Source organism: Bombus flavifrons, chromosome 9 (assembly GCF_040668555.2).
Source record: "Bombus flavifrons isolate JBK064 chromosome 9, iyBomFlav1_principal, whole genome shotgun sequence".
NCBI lineage: Eukaryota > Metazoa > Arthropoda > Insecta > Hymenoptera > Apidae > Bombus > Bombus flavifrons.
This window is the reverse complement of record NC_138450.1, coordinates 2,215,213-2,230,769: the sequence shown is the minus strand read 5'-3', so window position 1 is coordinate 2,230,769 and position 15,557 is coordinate 2,215,213. Positions and strand designations below refer to the sequence as shown.

Sequence of the window (15,557 nt, the reverse complement as noted above, 5' to 3'; positions counted from 1 at the left end):
ATATAACGTTATACTATATAACGTATTACGTTCAAACGTTATACCATATAACGTTATACCATGCAACGTAATACGTTATAACGTTATACTATATAACGTTATACTATATAGCATAATACGTTATAACGTTATACCATACAACGTATTATGCTATAACGTTATACCACATAAGGTTATACTACATAACGTAATACGTTATAACGTTATACCATACAACGTATTATGCTATAAAGTTACACCATATAACGTAATACGTTATAACGTTATACCATACAACGTATTATGCTATAACGTTATACCATACAACGTATTATGTTATAACGATATACCATATAACGTTATACTATTTAACGTAATACGTTATAACGTTATACCATATAACGTATTACGCTATAACGTTATACCATATAGCGTTATAATATATAACGTATTACGTTCAAACGTTATACCATATAACGTTATACCATACAACGTAATACGTTATAACGTTATACCGTTGAACGTATTATGCTATAACGTTATACCATACAACGTATTATGTTATAACGATATACCATATAACGTTATACTATATAACGTAATACGTTATAACGTTATACCATATAACGTATTACGCTATAACGTTATACCATATAACGTTATACTATATAACGTATTACGTTCAAACGTTATACCATATAACGTTATACCATACAACGTAATACGTTATAACGTTATACCATACAACGTATTATGCTATAACGTTATACCATACAACGTATTACGTTATAACGTTATACCATATAGCGTTATACCATATAACGTAAAACGTTTTAACGTTATACCTTATAACGTACTACGTTATAACGTTATGCAACATAACGTTATACCATATAGCGTAATACGATATAACGTTATACCATATAACGTAATACGTTATAACGTTATACCATATAAAGTATTACGTTATAACGTTATACCATACAACGTATTATGCTATAATGTTATACCATACAACGTATTATGTTATAACGATATACCATATAACGTTATACTATATAACGTAATACGTTATAACGTTATACCATATAACGTATTACGCTATAACGTTATACCATATAACGTTATACTATATAAAGTATTACGTTATAACGTTATACCATATAGCGTTATACCATATAACGTAAAACGTTTTAACGTTATACCTTATAACGTACTACGTTATAACGTTATACAATATAACGTTATATCATGCAACGTATTATGTTATAACGTTATACCATATAACGTTATACTATTTAACGTATTACTTTATAACATTATACCATATAACGTAATACGTTATGACGTTATACCATGTAACGTATTACGTTCAAACGTTATACCATATAACGTTATACCATACAACGTAATACGTTATAACGTTATACTCAATAATGTATTACGTTATGACGTTATACGATATAACGTTATACTACATAACGTAATACGTTATAACGTTATACCATATAACGTATTACGTTATAACGTTATACCATATAACATATTACATTATAACGTTATACAATATAACGTTATACCATACAACGTATTACGTTATAACGTTATACCATATAACGTATTATGCTATAACGTTATACCATATAACGTAATACGTTATAACGTTATACCATATAATGTATTACGTTATAACGTTATACCATATAACGTTATACTAAATAACGTAATACTTTATAACGTTATACTATGTAACGTTATACCATATAACGTAATACGTATTAACGTTATGCAATATAACGTTATACTATATAACGTATTACGTTCAAACGTTATACCATATAACGTTATACCATACAACGTAATACGTTATAACGTTATACCATACAACGTATTATGCTATAACGTTATACCATACAACGTATTATGTTATAACGGTATACCATATAACGTTATACTATATAACGTAATACGTTATAACGTTATACCATATAACGTTTTACTATATAACATATTACGTTATAACGTTATGCAATATAACGTAATACGTTATAACGTTATACCTTATAACGTATTACGTTATAACGTTATACCATATAACCTTATACTTCATAACGTAATACGTTATAACGTTATACCATATAACGTTTTACTATATAACATATTACGTTATAACGTTATGCAATATAACGTAATACGTTATAACGTTATATCATATAACGTATTACGCTATAACGTTATACCATATAACGTTATACTATATGACGTATTACGTTCAAACGTTATACCATATATCGTTATACCATACAACGTAATACATTATAACGTTATACCATACAACGTATTATGCTATAACGTTATACCATATAACGTAATACGTTATAACGTTATACCACATAACGTAATAGCATATAACGTTATACTACATAACCTATTACGTTATAGCGTTATACCATACAACGTATGATGCTATAACGTTATACCATATAACGTAATACGTTATAACGTTATAGCATATAACGTATTACGTTATAACGTTACACCATATAATGTATTACGTTATATAGTTATACCATATAACGTTTTACTATATAACATATTACGTTATAACTTTATACAGTATAACGTTATACCATATAACGTAATACGTTATAACGTTATACCTTATAGCGTATTACGTTATAACGTTATACCATATAACGTTATACTATATAACATATTACTTTATAACGTTATACCATACAACGTATTATGTTATAACGTTATACCATATAACGTATTACGATATAACTTTATACCATACAACGTAATACGTTTTAACGTTATACTATATAACGTTATACTATGTAACGTAATACGTTACAACGTTATACTACATAACCTAATACGTTATAACGTTATACCTTATAACGTATTACGTTATAACGTTATAACATATAACGTTATACTTCATAACGTAATACGTTATAACGTTATACCATACAACGTATTGTGCTATAACTTTATACCATATAACGTTATATATATAACGTAATACGTCATAACGTTATACCATATAACGTATTACGTTATAACGTTATACCATATAATGTTATAATATATAACGTATTACGTTTTAACGTTATACCATACAACGTATTATGATATAACGTTATACCATATAACGTTATACTATATAAAGTATTACGTTATAACGTTATACCATATAGCGTTATACCATATAACGTAAAACGTTTTAACGTTATACCTTATAACGTACTACGTTATAACGTTATGCAACATAACGTTATACCATATAACGTAATACGTTATAACGTTATACTATATAACGTAATACGTTATAACGTTATAACATACAACATATTGTGCTATAACGTTATACCATATAACGTAATACGTTATAACGTTATACCATATAACCTGTTACGTTATAACGTTATACCATATAACGTATTATGCTATAACGTTATACCATATAACGTAATACGTATTAACGTTATGCCATATAACGTTATACTATATAACGTATTACGTTCAAACGTTATACCATATAACGTTATACCATACAACGTAATACGTTATCACGTTATACCATACAAAGTATTATGCTATAACGTTATACCATACAACGTATTATGTTATAACGATATACCATATAACGTTATACTAAATGACGTAATACGTTATAACGTTATACCATATAACGTATTACGCTATAACGTTATACCATATAACGTTATACTAAATAACGTATTACGTTCAAACGTTATACCATATAACGTTATACCATACAACGTAATACGTTATAACGTTATACCATACAACGTATTATGCTATAACGTTATACCATACAACGTATTATGTTATAACGATATACCATATAAAGTTATACTATATAACGTAATACGTTATAACGTTATACCATATAACGTTTTACTATATAACATATTACGTTATAACGTTATGCATTATAACGTAATTCGTTATAACGTTATACCATATAACATTATATTATATAGAGTAATACGTAATAACGTTATACCATACAACGCATTATGTTATAACGTTATACCATATAACGTTATACCATATAACGTTATACCATATAACGTTATAATATGTAACGTAATACGTTACAACGTTATACTACATAACGTAATACGTTATAACGTTATACCTTATAACGTATTACGTTATAACGTTATACCATATAACGTTATACTTCATAACGTAATACGATATAACGTTATACCATATAATGTTATACTATATAACGTATTACGTTTTAACGTTATACCATACAACGTATTATGCTATATCGGTATACCATATAACGTTATACTATATAAAGTATTACGTTATAACGTTATACCATATAGCGTTATACCATATAACGTAAAACGTTTTAACGTTATACCTTATAACGTACTACGTTATAACGTTATGCAACATAACGTTATACCATATAACGTAATACGTTATAACGTTATACTATATAACGTTATACTATATAAGATATTACGTTATAACGTTATACAATATAACGTTATACCATGCAACGTATTATGTTATATCGTTATACCATATAACGTACTACGTTATAACGTTATACTATATGACGTAATACGTTATAACGTTATAACATACAACGTATTGTGCTATAACGTTATACCATATAACATATTACGTTATAACGTTATACCATATAGCGTTATACCATATAACGTAAAACGTTTTAACGTTATACCTTATAACGTAATACGTTATAACGTTATAACATACAACGTATTGTGCTATAACGTTATACCATATAACATATTACGTTATAACGTTATACCATGCAACGTATTATGTTATAACGTTATACCATATAACGTACTACGTTATAACGTTATACTATATAACGTAATACGTTATAACGTTATACCATATAAAGTATTACGTTATAACGTTATACCATACAACGTATTATGCTATAACGTTATACCATACAACGTATTATGTTATAACGATATACCATATAACGTTATACTATATAACATATTACGTTATAACGTTATACAATATAACGTTATACCATGCAACGTATTATGTTATAACATTATACCATATAACGTACTACGTTATAACGTTATACTATATAACGTAATACGTTATAACGTTATAACATACAACGTATTGTGCTATAACGTTATACCATATAACATATTACGTTATAACGTTATACCATACAACGTATTATGCTATAACGGTATACCATATAACGTTATACTATATAAAGTATTACGTTATAACGTTATACCATATAGCGTTATACCATATAACGTAAAACGTTTTAACGTTATACCTTATAACGTACTACGTTATAACGTTATGCAACATAACGTTATACCATATAACGTAATATGTTATAACGTTATACTATATAACGTATAACGTTATAACGTTATAACATACAACGTATTGTGCTATAACGTTATACCATATAACATATTACGTTATAACGTTATACCATACAACGTATTATGCTATAACGTTATACGATATAACGTTATACTATATAACGTAATACGTTATAACGTTATTCCTTGTAACGTATTACGTTATAACGGTATACCATATAACGTTATACTATATAACATATTACGTTATAACGTTATACAATATAACGTTATACCATGCATCGTATTATGTTATAACGTTATACCATATAACGTTATACCATATAACATATTACGATATAACGTTATACCATACAACGTAATACGTTATAACGTTATACTATATAACGTTATACTATATAGCATAATACGTTATAACGTTATACCATACAACGTATTATGCTATAACGTTATACCACATAAGGTTATACTACATAACGTAATACGTTATAACGTTATACCATACAACGTATTATGCTATAACGTTATACCATATAACGTAATACGTTATAACGTTATACCATATAACCTATTACGTTATAACGTTATACCATATAACGTATTATGCTATAAAGTTATACCATATAACGTAATACGTTATAACGTTATACCATACAACGTATTATGCTATAACGTTATACCATACAACGTATTATGTTATAACGATATACCATATAACGTTATACTATATAACGTAATACGTTATAACGTTATACCATATAACGTATTACGCTTTAACGTTATACCATATAACGTTATACTATATAACATATTACGTTCAAACGTTATACCATATAACGTTATACCATACAACGTAATACGTTATAACGTTATACCATACAACGTATTATGCTATAACGTTATCCCATACAACGTATTATGTTATAACGATATACCATATAACGTTATACTATATAACGTAATACGTTATAACGTTATACCATATAACGTATTACGCTATAACGTTATACCATATAACGTTATACTATATAACGTATTACGTTCAAACGTTATACCATATAACGTTATACCATGCAACGTAATACGTTATAACGTTATACTATATAACGTTATACTATATAGCATAATACGTTATAACGTTATACCATACAACGTATTATGCTATAACGTTATACCACATAAGGTTATACTACATAACGTAATACGTTATAACGTTATACCATACAACGTATTATGCTATAAAGTTACACCATATAACGTAATACGTTATAACGTTATACCATACAACGTATTATGCTATAACGTTATACCATACAACGTATTATGTTATAACGATATACCATATAACGTTATACTATTTAACGTAATACGTTATAACGTTATACCATATAACGTATTACGCTATAACGTTATACCATATAGCGTTATACTATATAACGTATTACGTTCAAACGTTATACCATATAACGTTATACCATACAACGTAATACGTTATAACGTTATACCGTTGAACGTATTATGCTATAACGTTATACCATACAACGTATTATGTTATAACGATATACCATATAACGTTATACTATATAACGTAATACGTTATAACGTTATACCATATAACGTATTACGCTATAACGTTATACCATATAACGTTATACTATATAACGTATTACGTTCAAACGTTATACCATATAACGTTATACCATACAACGTAATACGTTATAACGTTATACCATACAACGTATTATGCTATAACGTTATACCATACAACGTATTACGTTATAACGTTATACCATATAGCGTTATACCATATAACGTAAAACGTTTTAACGTTATACCTTATAACGTACTACGTTATAACGTTATGCAACATAACGTTATACCATATAGCGTAATACGATATAACGTTATACCATATAACGTAATACGTTATAACGTTATACCATATAAAGTATTACGTTATAACGTTATACCATACAACGTATTATGCTATAATGTTATACCATACAACGTATTATGTTATAACGATATACCATATAACGTTATACTATATAACGTAATACGTTATAACGTTATACCATATAACGTATTACGCTATAACGTTATACCATATAACGTTATACTATATAACGTATTACGTTCAAACGTTATACCATATAACGTTATACCATACAACGTAATACGTTATAACGTTATACCATACAACGTATTATGCTATAACGTTATACCATACAACGTATTGCGTTATAACGTTATACCATATAGCGTTATACCATATAAAGTATTACGTTATAACGTTATACCATACAACGTATTATGCTATAATGTTATACCATACAACGTATTATGTTATAACGATATACCATATAACGTTATACTATATAACATATTACGTTATAACGTTATACAATATAACGTTATACCATGCAACGTATTATGTTATAACGTTATACCATATAACGTTATACCATATAACATATTACGTTATAACGGTATACCATACAACGTATTATGCTATAACGTTATACGATATAACGTTATACTATATAACGTAATACGTTATAACGTTATTCCTTGTAACGTATTACGTTATAACGTTATACCATATAACGTTATACTATATAACATATTACGTTATAACGTTATACAATATAACGTTATACCATGCATCGTATTATGTTATAACGTTATACCATATAACGTTATACCATATAACATATTACGATATAACGTTATACCATACAACGTATTATGCTATAACGTTATACCATATAACGTAATACGTTATAACGTTATACCATATAACGTTTTACTATATAACATATTACGATATAACGTTATACAATATAACGTTATACCATATAACGTAATACGTTATAACGTTATACCACATAACGTTATACTATATAACGTATTACTTTATAACGCTATACCATACAACGTATTATGTTATAACGTTATACCATATAGCGTATTACGATATAGCGTTATACCATACAACGTAATACGTTATAACGTTATACTATATAACGTTATACTACATAGCATAATACGTTATAACGTTATACCATACAACGTATTATGCTATAACGTTATACCATATAAGGTTATACTACATAACGTAATACGTTATAACGTTATACCATATAAGATTATACTACATAACGTAATACGTTATAACGTTATACCATACAACGTATTATGCTATAACGTTATACCATATAACGTAATACGTTATAACGTTATACCATATAACCTATTACGTTATAACGTTATACCATATAACGTATTATGCTATAAAGTTATACCATATAACGTAATACGTTATAACGTTATAGCATATAACGTATTACGTTATAACGTTATAACATATAACGTATTATGCTATAAAGTTATACCATATAACGTAATACGTTGTAACGTTATACCATACAACGTATTATGCTATAACGTTATACCATACAACGTATTATGTTATAACGATATACCATATAACGTTATACTATATAACGTATAACGTTATAACGTTATACCATACAACGTATTATGCTATAACGTTATACCATATAACGTAATACGTATTAACGTTATGCCTGTTACGCCGGGCGACACTCTGCCTAGACCTGGCCACACACCGCGGGCAAGATGGCAACCAGATGTCCGCTCGTCCTCACTGCGTACCCTCAATATTCTCAAGTACCCTCCATAAATCTCAGCAATTTCCTAGTCGAGGTCCTTCGAAACTAACAAAGATTCTTCCGTTGCATTGTTTCCCGAAGTTTATTGCTCGCCACGGGTTGACACGGGAAAGTTCTGTTTCTCACGTGTGAGGCCTCCCACCAACGACTTTATCTTGAGGGCGGTGAGCATCCTTCCTCACCCTCCACCATAGCAAATAACCAATTAACAACGAAGCCTATTCCCTCACTCTATTAGCCAAAATCGTCACCAACAAATCCGATGGTCCCGTGTGTTGGACACACCCATCCTTAGCTTTCCTCCGTCACAGCTTCATCGCCGAAGCTCACTGATTTTCTCTACTTCAAGCAGTCAACATCTTGTTAACCGAGTTTCCACCGTAGATCAGTCACTCACTTATCTTATACATACACACCAGTGTAACTATCTTCTTTACAAGGTTGTTGGATTAAACTGTGATATATAACTTGTTATATCAGTGTCATATTCAATTAAACTACCTCTATTATCCTAAACGAAATAGGGGATCGATCATTTCGTGGCGTCGATTATCTAATCGTAACGGGAATTTACGACTCCCGTTGACGTGCTTCTTCGCGATCGCGTCTCTCCGCGAGTGGTCGAAACATTTGGTCCTTCGAGCCGGATCACGTGCCAACGAAAAGTGAATCTACAAGTGATCACACAGTGCCACGTGTCCACATTGAATCCAGCAACAAGGAGAAGGTTCTACATACGTAAGTCGGTCTACATCGCTAAGCATGCCGACCCCAGCAAAGCTCAATTCCATGCGACAAAGACGCACCAATTGCATCGGCAACATCAAGACCATGGAAAGCGACATTGAGCAGTATAAGCAAGCTGAAGAGCTTGACGTGTGCCTTCTGAAGAAATATCAAACCCAACTCGAGGAAGAATGGAAACGGTTCCGACTCGCCCACGACGAGTTGAACGAACATGGCGAAGAAGATGTAGCGGTGGAAAGAGAAGCGTTACGCATCTACGTAGCCCTGGGAGCTCGCTTGGAAAGACTGATACTGGCTGAGCAGCCATCGACCCAGTCGACTCCTGTAAGTACCCCCAGTGGGGATTCATACACGACCTCGAACACAGTTGCGATTAAGTTGCCAGATCTTCGGCTTCCTACCTTTGATGGAAGCTTAGATAAATGGAGCACATTCTATGACACCTTTTTGTCCACAATAGATCAAAATCCTAGTCTCACAGACATACAAAAATTCCATTACCTGCAGTCCGCCGTGCAGGGAGAAGCGGCGGATTGTTTGCACTCATTACCCCTTAACAATATGAATTACAGTGAGGCTATGGCCGTCCTCAAGGAGAGTTTCGCATCTCCACGATATGTCGCATTCAGTCACGGCATGGCAATAATTGATTACCCAAAATTAAACAATGAATCTCCAAGGGAATTAAAGCGCTTAGTCCACACTATTAAACAACATATCTATGCTTTGAATAAGTTAGGACAGTCCAGTCCCGATACCAGTGCTATTATTAACTGCCTCATTCTTTCGAAATTACCATTAAGTATCCAAAAACAATGGCAGATGGCGCTGCCTAACAAGGAAGTGCCTTCGTATAGTCACTTATTGGACTTCCTCGAGAAGTTAGCACAAAGCTCCAAACCGATTACCACGGCTCGGCAATCAGGAGTTTCATCGGAACAAACCATTCCGGTTCGTCAACGTGCACCACGAGGGCAAGTGTTTACAACGACTCAGGTTACTCCGGCATGCCCTACCTGCCAAGGACAACACCCCGTCTGGCGATGCGATTCTTTCAAGGCCAAAACCGCAAGCAAACGCTTGAAGGACGCTACAAGGGCGTCTTTATGCTTGAACTGCCTGAAGACGGGGCACACAGCGCGTGATTGTCACGCCAGCTCATGTCGGACGTGCGGAGGTCGACACCACACGATGCTACATCAAGAAACACAGCCATCGAGGTCGAATTCCTCCACCTCGAGCCGAAGTCCTTCCTCGTCAAGCAGGAGAACAACATCACCCCCGTCACCTACAAATACGAGGAAAACCTCGAACAAGCATAAGTCAGGGACAACCCGGACGAACTCGCCCCCTATTCCACCCGACAGCCCGAGACGTACACGTACCCACAGACAATGACGCCAAAAATCCAAAGCTCCGACAAGGACTGAGAATACCAGGCCAGCAGTCTCCGAGGGATTGTGCAACGATATCGTGATTACAGCACAAGTCCACATGCTAACCAACAACCAACAACCGATCCAGTGCCGTGCGCTCCTCGACACCGGATCCAGCATGAACTTCATCACAGAAGGGCTTGCAAATACCCTCGGAATAAGGCAAAGGAGGTGTTCGGTCCCAATTGGAGTCCTCGACACATTGACGACCACGGCTCGGCGATTCATAAGGGCAACGATTACCTCCATCGACGGTAAGTACGAACGCACATTGACGTTCCTCGTCATTCCAGCCATAACAAACCTGATCCCAAGTCAACTCATCGATCGCTCGGCGCTTGATATACCCAGAAATATCAAGCTTGCCGATCCCCGATTCCATGTGCCTTCCCCGATCGATATCCTACTAAGCTCGGGTGCAACCCTTTCGTCAATGTGCGTCGGACAAATCAATCTGACGCGACCAGATCAGCCGGACTTGCGTTTGCAAAAGACACGATTCGGTTGGGTAATCGGGGGGAGTCCAACCTCCCCGACCGCGACAAGTACCTTTCACGCATCCACGACGGCTCTGCAAGCAGACCTTGCGCGGTTCTGGGAAATCGACGAAGGACCGCCGATCAAACACATATCAGAAGCAGAGCGACTATGCGAAGAACATTTCAGAGCTCACACTCGACGCACCAGCGAAGGACGATACATCGTCGCTCTCCCGTTCAACGACCGGCTCCCGTCGCTTGGATCCTCCAAGGCGCTAGCGATGAAACGACTCGCATCCCTCAACCGCCGATTCCAACGCGACAGGCGTTTTGAAGCAGATTATCGAGCGGTACTACAAGACTACCTGGATAGGGGACACATGTCAAGAATCAGTCCCGACGACACCGACGAAGGCGGGTATTATCTACCCCACCACGCCGTGATCAAGGCAGCAAGCGAAACTACTAAACTCCGCGTCGTGTTTGACGGATCCGCGGCGAGCAGTACCGGAGTATCATTAAACAATACACTCCATACAGGAAGCAAACTACAAGAGGATCTATTCAATATCCTACTTAGATTCCGTATGCACCAGTATGTACTCACCGGGGACATCGAGAAGATGTATAGGCAATTCCTAGTGAGACCAGAGGACCGACGATATCAAAAAATCGTTTGGCGTAACGAGAACGGGGGACTCGAAACGTACCAACTTAACACCGTGACATTCGGGCTATCGACAGCTCCATACCTGGCCCTACGGTGTCTCAAGCAGTTGGCAGACGACGAAGGACATCGATTCCCACGAGCGTCATCGGCTTTGCGACGAGACTTCTACGTCGATGACGCCCTCACCGGAGCGGACACGAAGGAAGAGGTGCTATCCCTCAGAAGGGAATTAACCGAACTTCTGCAATCCGCCGGTTTGAATATTCGAGAATGGGCTTCTAACGACCAGAGCATCCTCCAAGGGCTATCCGAGCAAGATAAAAGCCGAAGGTTACGATTGGGTGAGTCACAAACTCTAAAAACACTCGGCATATTTTGGGATTCCAGGGACGATGCTATACTCTACTCGGTCGAAGCCAACGCCAAGACCTCTCGGGTTACAAAGCGATCAGTCAGCTCCGTGATCGCCAGAATTTACGACCCACTAGGATTACTCGCGCCAGTGATCGTACGAGCGAAGATGATACTTCAACGAATCTGGTCGTTGAAGGTCGACTGGGATGAGTCCCTCCCCGCGGACTTGCATTCCGAGTGGAACCGTTACTACACTCAACTACCACTGCTCAACGAGATTCGGTTCCCACGCAAGACCATAATCAAAACACCCAGCGAGATTGAGCTCCACGGCTTTTGTGACGCCAGCGAAAGGGCGTACGGAGCCTGTGTCTATCTGAGGTCTCTCGATCATTACGGAAACGTCCAGACGCGACTACTTACAGCGAAATCGAAGGTAGCCCCGCTCAAAACACAGACCATTCCACGACTTGAACTGAGTGGCGCCCTTCTACTCACTTCACTAATGTCAGTCATACAGAAAGTATTACAGGTCAAGATGAATCGCACGGTCTATTGGACGGATTCCACTATTGTTCTCCAGTGGATCAATTCGTCTCCGCATACATTGAAAACATTCGTCGCAAATCGCGTAGCTGAGATCCAGAACAAAACAAGCTTCACTGATTGGCGTCATGTCCCCACCAACGACAATCCTGCGGACCTAGTTTCTCGAGGACAATCACCCGAAGACTTTCTACAGCCTAACATTTGGCAAACTGGACCACGGTGGCTGCAGCAATCAGAAGAATGCTGGCCTATGTGGACGCCAACACCTTTGGCCAATTTACCAGAACTGAAGGCAGCAACCTGTCTCGCCATTACTCCTGTCAACAACAGTCTCTTAGACAGATTTTCATCGTGGCCAAGGCTAATCCGCATCGCTGCTCGCTGTCTTCGGTGGAAACAACCACAAGACCGATCGACACCATTAACCACCGAAGAACTACAGGTTTCCCATGACAGACTCATTCTGCTACTTCAACATACGTATTTTTCAGAAGAGATATCCACGCTCCAGAAGAATCGAGACATGCCGGTCAGCGGAAAACTTCAACGACTCAATCCATTTCTAGACAAGGCAGGAATATTGCGCGTCGGGGGCCGACTGAGTCAAGCACCAATGCCCTTCACACAAAAGCATCCAATCATCCTGCCCAAATCTCCGACTACTTCACTGATCATCGAACACGAGCATAAGGTTAGTCTCCATGCAGGTACACAAGCTACTTTATACGCAGTAAGACAGCGATACTGGCCCATCGACGGCAGAAGTCAAGTATGGCGTACGGTCAAAAACTGCGTCCGCTGCGTTCGTGCTCATCCACCACAAGTCGACTACGTAATGGGTAACCTGCCGGAGGCTCGAGTCACTGAATCTCGACCATTCACTCACGTCGGCGTCGATTACTGTGGGCCATTTTACATTAAGGAGAAACGAGATCGTAACCGCCGCCAGGTCAAGGTATATGTAGCTATCTTCATATGCCTAGCAGTCAAGGCGGTGCACATCGAGCTAGTCGGCGATCTCACGAGCGAATCCTTCATCGCCGCTCTTCGTCGATTCATCGCTCGGCGAGGGTTTTGTTCGACGATCCATTCTGACAATGGCTCAAACTTCATCGGCGCAAACAACGAGTTAAAAGAGCTCCACGAGTTGCTGAAATCGGAGGATCACAACGAGAGGGTAACTACGTTCCTAGCCAACAAACAAATCAAATGGCGCTTCATACCCCCTCATTCCCCGCATTTCGGTGGGTTGTGGGAAGCAGCGGTGAAGTCCTTCAAGCATCATTTCAGACGCGTCGTCGGTAATGAACTGCTTACCTTCGAGCAATTCAATACACTTGTCATCGAAATCGAAGCAGTTCTCAACTCCCGACCATTAACACCCATCTCCACTGATCCCAAAGATCTCCTCGTCCTCACTCCGGGTCACTTCCTCATCGGTGAGCCATTAATGAGTGTGCGTGAGCGAAATTTCAGGGACACTCCATTCAACCGGCTCTCCAGATGGCAGCATATCCAAAAAATTAAACAACATTTTTGGCAACGCTGGCATAAGGAGTATCTCAATCAGTTGAACAACCGCAGTAAGTGGACCAAGGGTGGACACAACATACAAGAAGGCACCATCGTCCTCCTCAGAGAAGACAACGTTCCACCGATGCACTGGCCCTTGGGCCGTGTAGTCAAGGTCCATCCCGGAACCGATGGCATAATACGTACAGCGACTGTGCAGACATCATCGAGCCTCCTGGACCGCGGCGTCAAACGCCTTGTTCCCCTGCCAAGTCAATCAACGCGAGATGAGTCCGGACAATCACTGACAACGAAGGAGGTGGAGCACACACCCACCTAACCCGCATATCAAGTTTGATCGGTGCCCTCTCAACGGGGGGAGGATGTTACGCCGGGCGACACTCTGCCTAGACCTGGCCACACACCGCGGGCAAGATGGCAACCAGATGTCCGCTCGTCCTCACTGCGTACCCTCAATATTCTCAAGTACCCTCCATAAATCTCAGCAATTTCCTAGTCGAGGTCCTTCGAAACTAACAAATATTCTTCCGTTGCATTGTTTCCCGAAGTTTATTGTCCACCATGGGTTGACACGGGAAAGTTTCTGTTTCTCACGTGTGAGACCTCCCACTAACGACTTTACCTCGAGGGCGGTGAGCATCCTTCCTCACCCACCACCATAGCAAATAACCAATTAACAACGAAGCCTATTTCCCTCACTCTATTAGCCAAAATCG

The 15,557-nt window shown here is 36.7% G+C and overlaps 2 protein-coding genes across 2 annotated transcripts; both read left to right on the top strand.

Moving 5' to 3' along the window:
- The first annotated feature begins 9,835 nt into the window (after window positions 1-9,835).
- Window positions 9,836-11,218, top strand: LOC138183236 (uncharacterized). The gene has a single exon (XM_069119906.1). The coding sequence runs from the start codon at window positions 9,836-9,838 to the stop codon at window positions 11,216-11,218; it is 1,383 nt and encodes a 460-aa protein (XP_068976007.1).
- Window positions 11,219-11,689: 471 nt separating this feature from the next.
- Window positions 11,690-15,160, top strand: LOC138183235 (uncharacterized). Its single transcript, XM_069119905.1, has one exon. It carries the CDS (start codon window positions 11,690-11,692, stop codon window positions 15,158-15,160), a length of 3,471 nt encoding a protein of 1,156 aa, XP_068976006.1.
- Window positions 15,161-15,557: the final 397 nt, after the last annotated feature.